General features: G+C 36.2%; 3 protein-coding genes across 3 annotated transcripts; 1 reads left to right on the plus strand and 2 right to left on the minus strand.

Annotated features, from left to right (window-relative positions):
- Positions 1–45: 45 nt before the first annotated feature.
- On the minus strand, positions 46–765 carry LOC18051240 (protein DOG1-like 4). Its single transcript, XM_006449451.1, has one exon. It carries the CDS (start codon positions 763–765, stop codon positions 46–48), a length of 720 nt encoding a protein of 239 aa, XP_006449514.1.
- Positions 766–7,212: 6,447 nt separating this feature from the next.
- On the plus strand, positions 7,213–9,380 carry LOC18051242 (CBL-interacting serine/threonine-protein kinase 20). Its single transcript, XM_006449453.2, has one exon. It carries the CDS (start codon positions 7,636–7,638, stop codon positions 8,980–8,982), a length of 1,347 nt encoding a protein of 448 aa, XP_006449516.1. The 5' UTR covers positions 7,213–7,635; the 3' UTR covers positions 8,983–9,380.
- Positions 9,381–12,463: 3,083 nt separating this feature from the next.
- On the minus strand, positions 12,464–15,512 carry LOC18051243 (CBL-interacting serine/threonine-protein kinase 12). The gene is made up of 2 exons (XM_006449454.2): positions 13,820–15,512; positions 12,464–12,742 (listed from the first exon to the last, which is right to left on the minus strand). The coding sequence occupies exon 1, from the start codon at positions 15,291–15,293 to the stop codon at positions 13,842–13,844; it is 1,452 nt and encodes a 483-aa protein (XP_006449517.1). The 5' UTR covers positions 15,294–15,512; the 3' UTR covers positions 12,464–12,742; positions 13,820–13,841.
- Positions 15,513–16,064: the final 552 nt, after the last annotated feature.

Raw genomic sequence — 16,064 nt, forward strand, 5'->3', positions numbered from 1 at the left:
TGCAAGCTAATTAACAAACAAATTAAATTTTTGAAAAGAAGATAGCTAGTTACTAGTGTTCACATAGGCCTGCACTCTTTTTGTGCCCCGTATGCTCATCTGAGTCTGAAGAATAGAAGTCCCCGCCAAGAAATCCACACTTTGCTTTGTGCTCAAAACGTCGAGAATTCCTTTCAGCGTCTTGAGCCTCACACAGTCTGCAGCTTTCATAACTTTCTCCAGTCCGCTCAACAAACCTTTCAATGCGACCTCCACCAACCCATCAACTTCCCCATTACTGAGTCGGCTCGTTAACCTGGCCAACTCAACCATCTTCCTGTCAGCCAATGCCACCTGTTGCCTCTCCATCTCTCTCTCAACTTTCTCCTCCTCTAGCCTTATCTTCAGTCTCAACTCCTCTATTTTCCTAAGTTGTTGCTCTGTCAACTCAGCAAGACTCCCTGCACCTGGGACCATGGTCTTCCTCAACGAGTCAACGAGTCGAAAAATGATAGAGGGTTTCCACCCAGTGACCCATGAACAAGCCATCTCAAAGGTACTGACCCAAACTGGACAGTAAAAGACGAGCACATCTTCATGAGCTAAAGCCCACTTCACGGTGTAATATTCCTTGTAATGGGATGTCAATTTCGAAACCAGAGCCTGTTGCTCCGCTTCACTGGAGCTCTCCTTGGAAATCCTAATGAGTTGTTGTGAATAATCATCAAGTTGACAAACCCACTTCTCGAAGAACTCTGCGAACTTCTCCTCAACTTGGTTTTTCATTTTTCTTTTTTCTTCTTGGCAGCGAAGCGGAAGGGTGGAATTAATATTATTCTTATTATTCTAAAATCAAAAGTAAATAAGTGGCAGCGCAGTTGGTTTGGTTGAGATCGTGAGAGATCAATGCATGTAATATATTATTAAGGGCGTGTTGTGTGTGTGTGTGTATCTGCATCAAGAGAGGATACAAAAGAGTGAACGAATTGAATGAATAATAAATAATAAAGGGGGGAGGGCGATCGAGTGAACAGACGTACAGATGGAAGGTGGATTTAAGGCCACGGAGAGAGACGCGAGAGAGGGTTTTGTGCATGGCTTACGCGCAGCAGAAAGCTAGTTGTGAATGAGTGACGCTTTGCAGATGTGAGAGAGAAGGGACATGAAATGAGTGATGAGTCCATTGGTTATGGATTGCAGTTCAGCTTCAACCTTTGACTGTGTCTAGGAGTCATCGATCCACCACCTGGTATTCTACCTTTTTCAATATACGTGTCAGCTCCGAACGCCATCTGTTTTTCTACGTGGAACATGCCTAGCCTCTACATGCTTCTCTGTTTCCTAGGGTTCCACTCCGCTCTTACCTCCTATGTATGACTCGGTTAATTTTGGACCTTGACATGATTCCCTCCCTAGTCCCTCTATTTCTCCTCTAAAATCTTTCATTAATTAATTTGGTTTGATTTTGAGAGAAATTGAAACTCAATTGATTTTGACCTTTTGACTTTGTCGACAAATGACAACAAAATAAGGTATGCCAAGTGAGGGAACTAACAATTTACAAACTTTTAGATCCCTGCAATTCATTTACCTTTATCGTTGAGAGATGACGACTCTATACTATGCATAATTCTCTATAAACATGTTTTAACTAAGAATTGTGAACGTAAATGATATCATTCATCCTCATTCTAATGATCAATGCTATAATTGGGAGTAGAAGTAAAAATATTTGGGGTATGCTTAATTAAATTGGTGAAATAATTTATAAAAGAAGAAAATTGCTTTGATAGATAAAATTAGAGAGAAATTGTCAGAGATTGTACTGTTAATAAATCTATTATTTACATTTTACTCTTTGTTATACTATGTTTATTATAATTGATAACATGAGGAAAGAAAAACTATTTGTATAGAAAATAATTAGATAATTTAAAAATCTCCGAAACAACAACTTTCATCATTACCTTCACCTCCTCCAAATTGGAGTATAATTAAATTGATGAAAATGGGTTTTCTGATTAAATCTGCCCCAGTTCCACCGAAATACGAAATTTACATTCCACTATCACATTTTCATTTTATGTACATATGCCTGAAACAAGTGACGAGGGACAAGTTAAAAGATATTTCACAAAACACTTTTCTTCGTATCCTCTTCAAAGGAAACACCGTCAACAACAGGTCATCATTTTATCTCCTCATTATTTCATTCGCACTTCCAATATTATGTTTTGATAAATATAAACTCATAAAACAACTTAATTATGAACACACACATGTGCAAATTAGATATAGTGATTTAAGTTTTTTTTTGGGTCGCTTCTTTCTTATTTTCTAATGAGTAGAAAAAGAATTCAGAAATAAGTTGAGTATGAAGTCAAGAAAACTCAATATGAAGTCGATTATATCAAGGAAAATGATGTTCTTACAACACTTTGCACAAGACTTTGCACAAAACGGTTCGTTTTGTGTAAAGTATAAAAGCCACTTTTTGCTGCAACAAAACTCACGTGCAGAAGTCTCCTTTCTTCCTCCATTTTTCCTCACGAGATAGCTCCGATCTCTTTCTCTCCGTCCTCCTTTCTTCCTTACGAGAGAGCTCGGGTCTCTCTCTCCGACCTCCTTTCTCTCTCACAAGACAGTTCGGGTCTCTCTCTCCAGTCTCCACGCCGCTAATAGTCCCAGTTCTATCCTCTCTCGCCGCGCAACAACCATAAGATCTCTCTCTCACCCATTTCAATTCATTGCTCTAATTGAAATCTTTAACTCGTTTAAGACATTGTGCTGAATTACCTATGGATGGTGGTGGTCTTCTGCTTGAGTGTTGTAAATTAGAATCAAATTATGCAAAACCCAATGCCTTTGGGAATCATGTTTATTTCAAGCTTTCATGTTGTAATTTGATTGTTTGATGAAGCACCTGGAAAATGTAGTTTGCTCTCTCAAATTATTTTACTCTGTTGAATAAATTGTATTTGCCATTATTTGAAAAGAATTTTAAAAAAAAAATTACAGCCCCTAAACATTGAGCTTATGCTATAATTTATGTGTCTCCCCAGTTTATAGCACATTTTGTTCATCATTTACGCGACAAGGGAGAACGGAGATGAGACTGTTATTGGCGTGGGGATGAGAGAGAAAGATCTGAGCTGTTTGATGAGGTTTCGTGAGGGAGAAAGGAGATGGGAGAGAGAGACGCTGAGTTTTGTTCCCCTCACGTGTGTGTGTTTGGTGTTAAAACTTTGCAGCAAAAAGTGGGTTTTATACTTTGCATAAAATGCACCGTTTTGTGCAAAATTTTGTACAAAGTGTTGTAAGAATATCGGCACCTTTATATCAAATACTAAATCAAGAAAATCGAAATCGAGAAAATTCAAGTACCGAACCGTATTGCATCATTGGGCCCCACGTATTAGATATTTGGTGCACATCTAAGGGTAAATTTCATCTCTCCCCATTAATAAAGACATTTCTCCATGTGCCCCTTATATTATTGCATGTCATCAACACGGCCCAATAATGTGATATTCATTAATTGGATAGTAAGACAACACATTCAATTTACTTGAACTTTATTGACCGTGGTTGATCAACAAAATTATAATATATATATACATACATATCTTTTTATCATAGAATAAAAATACTTCAAAATATGTAAAAATAGAATTTTAACACAATTTAAACATTTAATTAAAATTTATTTCCGTAGAATCATGATCTTACAAGCCAAAATTTTCTCTTACAATCAACAAATCAAACCCTAATTTTCAAGAGCAAACATAACGACACACACACACACACACCACCTATGAACGGTTGCGACTCCAATAATGATGGTTACCAATTGGTTTTAAAAGAATAGGTAAGGAGAAATATATATATAGGAAGGATCCTTATCTTTTAGTGATGGTTACGAATGATAATTAAAAAAATAAAATAAAAAAGCAAATCAAACCCTTGATCAATTTTTATTTATCTAAGTCTTACAACAACAACAAAAATAGAAACATTTCAACTGTGTAAAATATATAACAGCATAAATTAATGGTCGGGTGTGTGTTGATGACTTAAAATAATACTGCGGTAGGTTAATGAATACCAATACTAATGGGAGTGCAGTGAAATTTATCCTATACTTATTATACGCCGCAAGTTCGAGCCACTATAAAAAGAGGAAGTTGAAAGTTGAAATTAACCACGCTTATGTCTTTTGTGAGCACTAAACATTTGCAATTTCAATGGCAAGTAGTCATAAACTCCGGTCACGGTGTTGCTTCAACGAATGGATGCACGTTCAAGAGCAAGAGCTGAATGAACTCCTTCATGCCCAAACCTTAACCACGAAAACTGAAAACTCAGAAAATTTATGCATTCGACTGACTAAAAAGATCATTAAAAACTATGAAGAATATATGGAAAAACGATCCCAGTTGTTCCATGAGGAAGCATCAGGTTTTTTTGCACCACGTTGGTGCAGTTCCTTGGAGAACTCATCTCACTGGATGGGAGGCTGTAGACCCTCATCGTTTATCAGGCTTCTTTACGCGCAAAGTGGTTCAAAAGTTACTGTTAATAGTTAATCAACTTTTAACATCTAACATGCAAAACCAATGAGCATGAACAGTGACACATGCAACAATTTAAGTACATCAACAATCCATGCCACAAGGTACTGTTAATTTTTATTTATTATTATTATTGTGGATAAATAAATGGTCATTGATCCTACCTTTTAGTGATCATCCTCGTCTTGCATAGTATATAACATCAATGATACGAATACGGAATGGCCTCGTGACAGAACTTCAATTTCAACTTCAACTTCAAAGCTTAGGGATTTGTTTACATAACCCATCAATATATATTATTATTAGCCAAAACATAAATATGTTTGTCGGCAAAAGTATATCAGTTACAGATCACGGGGGAAAAATCATGGGATTTGATTTCGATAAATCACCTGATTTTATTTGATCTCATGTCAGTCCATGATTTGGTTCATGCAGAAGTAAAGGACAATATGCTGATTAGTTCGGTGAGAAAATTCGATCGAAGTAAGAGCACCAAATTGAATTTTCCAAACAAAAAACCTATCCACATGCTGACATGCATGCAATTTATGAAAAAATTCAGTAATAGTTGTTTAATTATGCAAATTCATATGATTTTAACTCGTGCCTTTTAGAAAAAAAAAAAAGTTGTTTCTATCATTACAATTCAAAAGCGGACACTTACATGTCTTCAAATGTATAAACTTCTGCCACCCGCCGTCACGTAAGAAGCGACACGAGAGTGAGGACATGCAAGCAGTGCTAAAGAAATCTTCTATCCGCAACCTTTTCCTTTTCACGGTTGGTTGTATGGGATAAGAATAAATAATAAGGTTGATGGAAACAAATTAATCAATTAAAGTACTTTAATTATTGACTAAAAAATAATATATATAAATACACATAGAGACTCAAACATTTAATCTAAAAAATAAGAAGATCCATCACTCAAGTAAATAAGAACAAAATAAGGTCCACCACTCAACTAAAGAGTTGCTAACCGTTGACAACATTAATTAATTTAAAATACTCTCTAGTTTTTTACAAACACTTGGTACTGTAATTTAAAATTTAAGTTGATATATATTTTATATTTATATGATGAATATCCAATAACATCTTTATTAATTTTTATTTAATTTATTGTTTAAAAATCATATTTATTACATATTATTAACTTTATATACGTGTGTGTGTTTTCCCACGATAGCGTGAGTTTTAATCCACACAGCACCTCTCAGCTCCAAACACCACCTCAGTCGGTCTAGCATTTGCGGTGACTGAACTGTAGACGTCTTCAAATGCTCGCCAGTAGAATTTATACAGTTGAAAAGAAAAAATAATGCCCTAATGTATAGGACTGATAGCCTGATACTTCCCTTATCGCATACAAGCTAAAAGCTTGATTTTGACAGCTCGTGCTAGCTTCCTGGGTGTTCAATATCATCCATGTTTTAAGAATTTGTCGGTACAATTCCACGGAAAAAACCAGAAAATGGATAATAATATCTGGATCCCTAATTTGTTAGGTTTTGCAAAAATAAGGATGTAATTTTATATTTAAAAAAAAAAGGGTCATCAATCTCAATTGAAAAGACGTTTTCCTTTTTTTTTCCTTGAATTGCATTATAAACCTACAAATATTTATAGTTAGAAATCTATTTAAATTTTTTTGGATTGATAGAATTGTCTGAATATTTAAATTAAGACTAGGTTGAATCAACTTTCAAATTATTTAGAAGAAAAAATTAATTTCATAGTACTCAGGAGAATACTCTAATACATTCCAGTAATAAGGAAGGTAGCTAGGTACCACTGGACTTTAAGGTCAAGCTAGTTGTAAAAATAAATCGTAAGTTATATAATCTTATGTATGGACATGTTTGGTACAAAATGAACTATATCAATTTTTGAGAAAACAAAGAACTTAAAAGTCGGGATGTCATTCCCCACTGCATCATACATGTGGGTCTATGTAGATCATATTAATTGGCATTTGGAAGACGAAGAAAGACATTATCAACTTGCATGAGTGATTCTTGTGCAATTCTCGAAGCCATACGTGGCCAGCCATGCATCACCTCATTTAAAAAGAAGATAAAGATGCCCTGCTCATCAGGTCATTCCCTTAGAGTCACTCACATTTTGCCTTAATTTTTGCCTTAATTTAGGGAGGTGCTGATGGCCCTGTTTGATTTCCTCGGGCTATAGCCACATACCAATATTATTTTCTCTTTCCAGAATTCACATCACGAAATATGTGGCTAATATGAGCAAACATGGGTCAGTTAATCGCAAAGCACCCACCCGCATGACATGGGCAGGCCACATGCGGTCGATCACTCAGCTACAGGCCCTCGTCGTCTCTAATATCAACGTCGAAGCCCACTTAAGCATTTACATTTTTCATCTGTTTATGGAGCTTACGTGGGTTACTGTGGGGTCGGTGAAGATTCCAAATTCCCAATCAAACAATCGACCTTATGAGCGTTGACCGAAATCTGGAGTTGCCACCTAATGAAAATATCATCTATTTATAACGCTAATAATTTCATTTATTAATAGCTTTTGTCATTGAAAGCGTCATATTCAAGTTCAACATATATGCTACAATTCGTTGACAACATCATTATTACCAGCTCAAAATATTGATAGCCATCTGATTTTCTAAATAAGATCCAAAATATCAGCCGATACATATATTTATTACCTTACATAGAGTGCCAGTGAGTAACGGCCAATCCTCGAGCGAAAACACCAACCCAACATTTCAATTACTATAATTATGCTTCTTAATTTTGGGCAGATTTGGTTTTCCTCTTAGCTGAAATTAGTGAAGGGTGATGTGGTTGGTTTTATAGAATAAACTTTTGTTTTGTTGCATTTTTCTCCAATCACCAGGGATTTTTCTGGCCCTGCCGGCAGGCAAGGTTTGAGCGTCCTTTGTCCTGAATAGCCAGCCAGCCAGCACTGTGTCCCTCCATATCCTTTCCTTTCATGTAGAATAATAACAAATGACGTGATTAAATAACAATTCGAGTATTGGTGTTCTGTGTGCACATTTTTTCCATCCATTTTCTCTTGTTATAAAGAAGAGAAAATGGAGAAGAAAGCGGGAATTTTGATGAACAAGTATGAGCTAGGGCGACTGCTTGGACAAGGGACTTTCGCCAAGGTTTACCATGGGAGAAACCTCAAAACAGGGCAAAGCGTGGCCATTAAGATTGTTGATAAGGAAAAGATCCTGAGAGTTGGTTTGATTGATCAAATCAAGCGAGAAATCTCCGTGATGCGCCTTGTTAGGCACCCCAACATTGTTCAGCTCTACGAGGTCATGGCAAGCAAGACCAAGATCTATTTTGCCATGGAGTATGTCAGAGGCGGTGAACTCTTCAACAAAGTTGCCAAAGGGAAGCTCAGAGAAGAAGTAGCTCGAAAATATTTTCAGCAACTGGTAGACGCTGTTGAGTTCTGCCATAGCCGTGGTGTGTATCACCGCGATCTCAAGCCAGAGAATCTGCTTCTTGATGAAAATGGTGACTTGAAAATTTCAGATTTTGGGCTGAGTGCGTTGCAAGAATCAACCAGGCAAGATGGCTTGCTTCACACGACATGTGGAACTCCAGCTTATGTTGCCCCCGAAGTTATTAACAAGAGAGGCTATGATGGAGCTAAAGCTGATATTTGGTCGTGCGGGGTTGTTCTTTTTGTTCTCTTGGCAGGTAACCTCCCATTCTATGATTCAAACTTGATGGAACTGTACAAGAAGATAACAAGAGCAGAGTTCAAGTGTCCGAATTGGTTTCCACCAGAAGTCAGGAAGCTACTTTCCAGGATTCTTGACCCCAATCCAAGCACGAGAGTGACCATGGCTAAGCTCATGGAGAATTATTGGTTTAGGAAGGGGTATAAAAAAATTGAAACCCCGGAATCCCCTCGAGGTCAAGATAGAAACAAGTTAATTAGCGACATTCATGCAGTTTTTGAGTGTGAGAGTAGTAGTTCCCGAGACACAGACCCACCAACAAATTCATGCAGAAGCCCTGTTAGGCCATCTTCGTTCAATGCCTTCGACATCATATCTCTCTCGAAAGGATTCAATTTATCAGGTTTGTTTGAAGGCGATGCCAATAGTAAACTAGAAGCAAGATTTACAACAACGAAACCTGCCTCAGCTATCGTGTCGAAATTTGAAGAAATAGCAGTGACAGAAAGCTGTAAGTTCAACAAGAAGGATGGAACAGTGAAGTTACAGCACAACAGGCAAGGAAGAAAAGGGCAGCTTGCAGTAGATGCTGAAATTTTTGAGGTTACGCCGGCATTTCATGTGGTGGAGTTGAAGAAAGCTGCGGGGGACACAATGGAATATAAAGATTTCTGCAACCAAGGATTAAGGCCTTCTCTCAAGGACATTGTATGGACTTGGCAAGGAAATGATGAGCAGTAAAACACCCACGTACCCTCCCCCCTCTCCTCCTAAGAGAAAAAAAAGGGGGGGAAAGGATAGGCATGTGACATGTTTTAGGTTTTTCGTATAGTATAGGCGAAGAATATGTTTCTATGCTCTCTCTTTTGCAGCAAAATGTGCCTCTTTTACATGCTGCTAACTTTCTAGCCTTCCATATTAGTTGAAATTCTTTTCCATTTTTGAAATTCCTTTTCGCATTTTTCAATTTGGTCTTATGCGGAATCAACAACGGAGCAGGAGGCAGGCATGCGAGGACCAATGATTAGACATTTGAGTGCAGCGTGGCGGCCCGCCGAAATGAAATGTAGGGTGTCCAGAGCTATCTCAAGCGCATTTCTGGATCCAGCCCATTGCTTACACAAAATGAAATTGTCTATCTTAAGAAGCCAACTTCTTCTTACCTAAGTTGGTCAGTAGCGTTTAACTTTCCTTTTGAGTGTGTTATATTTACCTACAAGTGCTGAATTGGGCTTCAAGTTCTGCATATTGTGCTGTGTTTTATTAGTTAGAAACAAAAAAAAAACAAAAATGTCTCGTCTTTAGAAAGCTTACAGTTATTAGTTACTAAAATTTGGAACATATATAAAACAATTAGAGATCCCACACTTTATTAAAGAGATAAATTAAAAGATTAAAAAAAAATACATATTTCAATGCATTGTATTTTATCTTCTAGTATATTGGAGTGTGTGTGTGTTTTTTTTTAAGGGATCCCTCATTTTAATAAAGTATGAGATCTTTCGTTGGAACATTACTCATATATTCTATGTGAGCGAGGTTTTAATCAGAATTTCTTAACCATATTCAAGTAGAGATAAGATAAAAGGTTAAAAAAATTACATAATTCAATATATTATGCTGCATTGGAGCTTTTTTGTATGTGTGTGTTTTTTTTTAATCATTTAGTTTGTCCTAACTTTAAGTCAAGATCTCTGATGAGAAAATTATTCTATATGTATATATAGTACAATTTGGAATTTTGCTTACATTGTTGCTAAGCCGGACAAAAGTTCATACAACCCATTGACACGACACAAACCCACACAATAAAAATGATTGTTAGTTCAATTTTTGTTGGGTCTAGTCATTAATAGGTTAACCCATTAAAACTCATTCCATAAAGAGTTGAGTTTGGGTTTAATATCAAAAGCTCATTTTAGTCATTACCAGTTAACATTTAATATTATTAATTTCATAAAACTTATAACTTAAATGATAAAATTTTAAAGAAAAAAATTGATTTTAAATTGACTACTTATGTAAACGATGAACCTTAAAACTCCTTCAGTATTTATTCTAAAATTTGTGACTATCATTATACATTTATATCTTCTCATATAATGCAATTCTCTTTTTATAATTTTATCTCCTAAGATTTTGATCAATGATATATGTGCCTAAAACTAAATAGTGAATACTTTTAACATTATTTGATGATGTTAAACATGAAGAATATTAATATCTTTTGTTTGGTGTTATAAAAAGTTTTTTTTTTTTTTTTTTTTTACAAATTGCATTTCTTTTTAAATTTTGTACAAAAGATATAAGACTAAAAATAACAGGTTTAAGTAAATCAGTTCGAATACACGATTATGATAACGAATGAGTTAAAATTCTCATTTTTTTTAACTAATAAATTAATCGGTGAATTTAAATACATGTAATTTAAGACGATATCATAAGACATAACATAAAACCGCTTAAACACAACACAGGCTTAATTGTTGCACGATTCGTTAATCTTTAATTGGAAAATGCTAAGGATTCAGGATGGTCAATAGAACAGAACCAGTTGAAAATAATGCATCGATCAACCTGACCCCGCCAGTGGTCCAGCTTAACCCCACAACATCAATTAAGAGAAGAAAGCAAGAACCAAACTTGAAGCGAAAAGACAACTTGGAAAGTAGAAAAATACAAGGGCAAGGGGAAGTTGCAGCCAGTGACCTGAATCCGGTGCTTATATTTAAGCAACTAAGGCAGATTCTCAATTTTTCCCAGATGGGTCTAGATTTTTACCTACATTTATTATTATTATTATTATCATTATTAATTTTTTTCATATAGCATTCTTTAGTGTTTCTGTTCTTGTTGTATAAGAGAGGACCATGTGCCATTTGCTTCTTTTCAACAAAAATCTAAATTTAAACAACATCAAACTCTCAGCAGTTACGATTGAAAAATGCATGACCCCATCCCTGTATTTCACATTCCCTTTCCTCTTAACATGTGACATGTAAATGTGTTAATCAAAACCTGACGACAAGTCAAACATCTAAAAAACTCATTTCATATATTCCCACGTGTAAAATGTGTTAAACCATCGAGAGCAACCTATTCTCCCTCTGATTGACAAATGGATGAAACAGATGCCAGAAATACTCAAAAATTAGTAATGTAATTAACTCACAACACTGTAAGACTGAGACTTCAGAGACGAAGATTAATCATCAAACTGGTACCCAGAATTTTTGCATCACAAACTCATTTTTAAGATTCCAAGAATGACTTTTAATATCAGCAAGTAAGGACTTCTTAACAACAGACGAGGAGTAAGCATGCTACACATGCCAAATAGAGGATAAACTTGTGAAGAAAACTTCTTATTTCTTTTCAAGATTGTGATGCTTCAAAAATATGTGATCAAAGATTGTGATGTCTCTCGAACACATGTTTCTAACATAAGTCTTTAATACCTTTCAAGAAAAAGAAAGGAACCAAAAAAAAAACAAAAAAAGTAAGTCTCCAATCTATGATGGCTAATCAAATTGGCAGGCTCACATGCAGTGACCTGAAACAAAGAGGCAAGAGTGTGCGAAACCACAACCACGGCAAGAACATGAACAATTTAATCATAAGGATTCTGGCTCCACACAATTTAACTTTGAGCCAACATCATGAACAATCTAATTGAACGCAGCAAAAGTGAAAGGTAGTAAATGTTACAACAAGGGAAAAATTGGGAAAATGTTCATGCACAGAATCCAGCAGTTGCCAGGTGGGGAGGTGTTGGGCTGGGAAATTAAGCAGAAATTTCTTTTCCCCCCGGAAATGAAGCAGAAAAGCAAAGGCAGTAATTAGATAAATCATAAATGACAGCCCTGAATGATCAATTTTTGCACACCAATTTTCTCTTCCCCTAGGCCTATATATTCTAGAAAAGAAAAACCTAGCTTGGTAGAAGTATGCATCTCCCTTTGTCTCATTATGCACAAACATCAGCGTTCCTTCTGCCTTCCAAACAGAAAAGAAGAGAAAAAATGAAATAGAGAGAGAAGAAGACTACAATATGAAACCTCTGTCTTAACGGCTTAAATGGTCCCATGAGTCTTGGCTTCTGCCACTTAACCCATTTATCCACAAATAAACACTCTGGAGAACTAATCAAACCCTCAGGGTTGGTTTTGCAAGTTATCGAAATAGAAATTTTGTCATTGTTTATACAATGTCACAAGTTGCAACTAACTGACAGACAAGAAATTCAACACGTAGCAGTTATCCATTAATATAAATCCAATTGAATTTACACAACAGATATCCTCCCACATTCCCGAAAAGTTGTCCTTACATTATCTACATTGTTTCACCAAATTATGACTTACTCCCTTTCCATTAAAATAAATGGTCACCTAACTAATACCTCCAAATCCTGCCATGCAATTTATATTCCTGAACTTGGCAATTAGGGAAATCCCTTACAGCACAACTCCACTAGACTGTATACAGAATTCCCAACTACCTGATGTGCAAAAGCAAGATGATTAGTACTGTCGGTAATGGAGGCAAAATGCTGTTTCCACCTAGACGTACTCCAAATTCTTTTTTTTTTTTAAACTGTCTTCCATCTCCAAAGCTTTAATATTCAGATAATCATATGTCTATTCTTATAGATTACCACTCATGAATTTCAGTTCTGAAGCTCTGCTTCAATGAATTTGAAATGTGTCAATCGATTGGTTCCTTTTGATTTATCTAAATTACACTTCCACTCTTTCAACGAGCTATTTGCCAAATTTAACTTAATATAGTTTCCATAGACCATTATAACAGACTCCATCCTGCATTGCTATGAACTTTACTATGCGAAACAATTATGAAACTTGTTCTTCACACTTGAAAACTGATTAAACAAGCATTTTCACTATTTGTATACTTAAAAAATATATATATATCCATTTCAAGCTCCTAATTTTGCTTTGCACTAAGTTATTCAGTACATAATGTTCCTTTACCTCAGATATTGCTAATAAAGTGTGCATTTAAATCATTTAGAATGAATTTCATTCACAATAAAAAAATGCCGATGACATGATTAACAGCAGTAGGTGATTGACATATCCATTGATACATTCTAGCCTAAAATGACATTAAATTGAAAAATCAAAAGCAGAAATGGTATTCTTTCAAAGAATTTGACGTTACAAGAAGAGAAGCAACCAACAAATCTCTACAGAGCTACATTTGTCACCATAACCCATCACAAATCTGTGACACTGTTCCATCTGAGGCATAACTCCATAAAAATAGGAAACAAAATAAAAGAAAGAGATGGAAAAGATAAAGATCAATTACTCATTTCTCAATAGATACAGAGAGAAAAGATATAAGCCACCAATCAATGCAAAGATAGTAGAAATATGTATTTCATTCTTCATATTTTAACTATATCTTCTCGGTACAAGAACAGAACATACGATACATTGGTAATAACATACACTAGAAGCAAAACAGAACAATCAAAGACCATTTAAAGCATAGAAACATATATCATACAGAGGCCTCAGTAATGGAAAAAGAAAGAGAGAGAAAAGTTTACTCTTTGCCCTTCTCCCTTCTCTCTATTCAGTGTCTGATGGCAAATGCAAAGCATCGTCAACAGCTGCAACAACAGCAGATTCTGATTCATCCAGCATCAAATTTTCCAACCCAGGTTTCAATTCCTTATTACAAAACTCCTCATACTCTCCTCTGTCTCCTCCTTTCTTCTTGACCTCCACTACCACCAGCTTAGGTGTTAATTCAAAGATTTCAGTTGCAATTGTCAGTGGCCCTTTCACCCCCTCTCTAGAACCTTCCAAACTCACTCTACAATCCTTCTTCCTCACTGTAAAACTCACCACTTTAGCAATCTCCTCCAATTTTGTTATAATCTTCGAAACCGGGGCCCCGGACACGAACCTTGCTCCTTCTCCTCCCTCTTCAAACAAGCCAGATAAATCAAACCCCGGGGAAAATGAAATGAGATCAAATGCATTCAAACTAGCAGGTCTAGGTAAAGAGGTAAGCTTTCTTTTAGTTTCCAATTCTGGTTCTGGTTCTGGTTCTGGTTCAGACAATGAATGATCATCAGAACATGGTCCCACATCATCCGCGTGATCGACATCCTCAACATTACACAACTTATCATCCTCAATATAAAACTTGATATGCTTAAACCCCTTTCGAAACCACCTATTCTCCATAATTTCGGGAATAGTAATTCTTTTATCAGGATTTGTATCGAGGAGCTTCGTTAAAAGCCTAATTAAGTCAGGCGAAAACCATCTTGGAGACCTAAACTCACCCTTATATATCTTCTTATACATAACCATAATATTTTGATCCTGAAACGGTAAATAGCCAGCCATTAAGACAAACAGAATAACTCCACAAGACCAAATATCTACCTTAGCCGCATCGTAGCCTTTTCTTGACAAAACCTCAGGAGCCACATAAGCTGGAGTCCCACAAAAAGTGTGAAACAAGCCGTCTTGACGAATCTGATCAGACACAGCACTGAGTCCAAAGTCTGAAACTTTAAGATCCCCATTCTCGTCCAGTAACAAATTCTCAGGCTTTAGGTCACGATGATACACGCCACGTGCATGGCAAAACCCGACGGCTGAAATCAACTGCTGAAAGTATTTTCTTGCGAGATCCTCCTTCAACCGCCCCTTAGCAACTTTGTTAAAAAGCTCACCACCTCGTACATACTCCATAACAAAGTAAATCTTCGACTTCGTTGCCATCACTTCAAATAATTGAACGATATTCGGGTGACGAACTCTACGAAGAATAGAGATCTCGCGCTTTATATGAGCGACCAGTCCGCTTTTCAATATCTTTTCTTTATCGATCACTTTAATCGCCACACTTTCACCAGACTTGACGTTACGGGCATGATACACTTTTGCGAAAGTGCCATGGCCGAGAAGCTTCCCGATCTCGTAACGCCCGAGGAGGGGACTCTGGTTTTGGTCTTTGCTGCTGCTGCTGGTGGAGGTGCTGGTGGGGGCGGTGGCGTGCGCCATGGGGCGGAAGTGCCCTCCTGGGCTAAGCCGGGTCTTTTTGTATTATTTTTGGAGTTTTGCTGCTTCTCTTTTCTTCTTTTTCTGGCGTTGCAGGTGGTTAACGATTTGCCATTCGTTAGCTCAAGTTTGTTTTCTTGGGGTTGGGTGTGAGTTTGGTCTCAAGTATAGTATAGACCAATCAAATAATTTTGTTAGGGTTGGAAACAGTAAGACAGGTCCTGCTTTATTAAGGCTTGACGGTATATGCTATATTTATACCCCCAATTAGCTCCTTTTTGGTTTTTTTTTTTTTATAGTTTTTTTGTTGCAATTCAATTAGAATACATAATAGCAACCAGATCCCTAACAATAATAAAATCACAAATTTGAATATCATTTCAACATATTTTCACAAAGATCCTTACTGTCAGACTACGCAACAAAAACTTCTCAATTTTTACGCCTCAAAGCATCTTATTCCGAGGTCCAAGGGAGAAAGACTTTATTCATTTGAAAATGTGTAATAATATAGCCACAAACTTTTGAATAAATTTATTTTATACAAACTGAAAATTTTTGTACAAATTCATTTTATACAAACTGATGTAGCATGATAAAATTGGTTGAATTAAATATCTCTTAGCCCACATGTTCTATTTATATTATTTTGTATTTTTATTCAACTAATAAATTAATGTCAAATCAATTTGTAGAAGAGTTTGTTACTTTATCATCACTCTTTGAAAATTTGTCCAATCCCAAGCTTCTCCCATGCTTAGTAGTTGCCTAGTT

The sequence above is a fragment of the Citrus clementina genome, unplaced genomic scaffold (assembly GCF_000493195.1).
Source record: "Citrus clementina cultivar Clemenules unplaced genomic scaffold, Citrus_clementina_v1.0 scaffold_2, whole genome shotgun sequence".
Classification (NCBI taxonomy): Eukaryota; Viridiplantae; Streptophyta; class Magnoliopsida; order Sapindales; family Rutaceae; genus Citrus; species Citrus x clementina.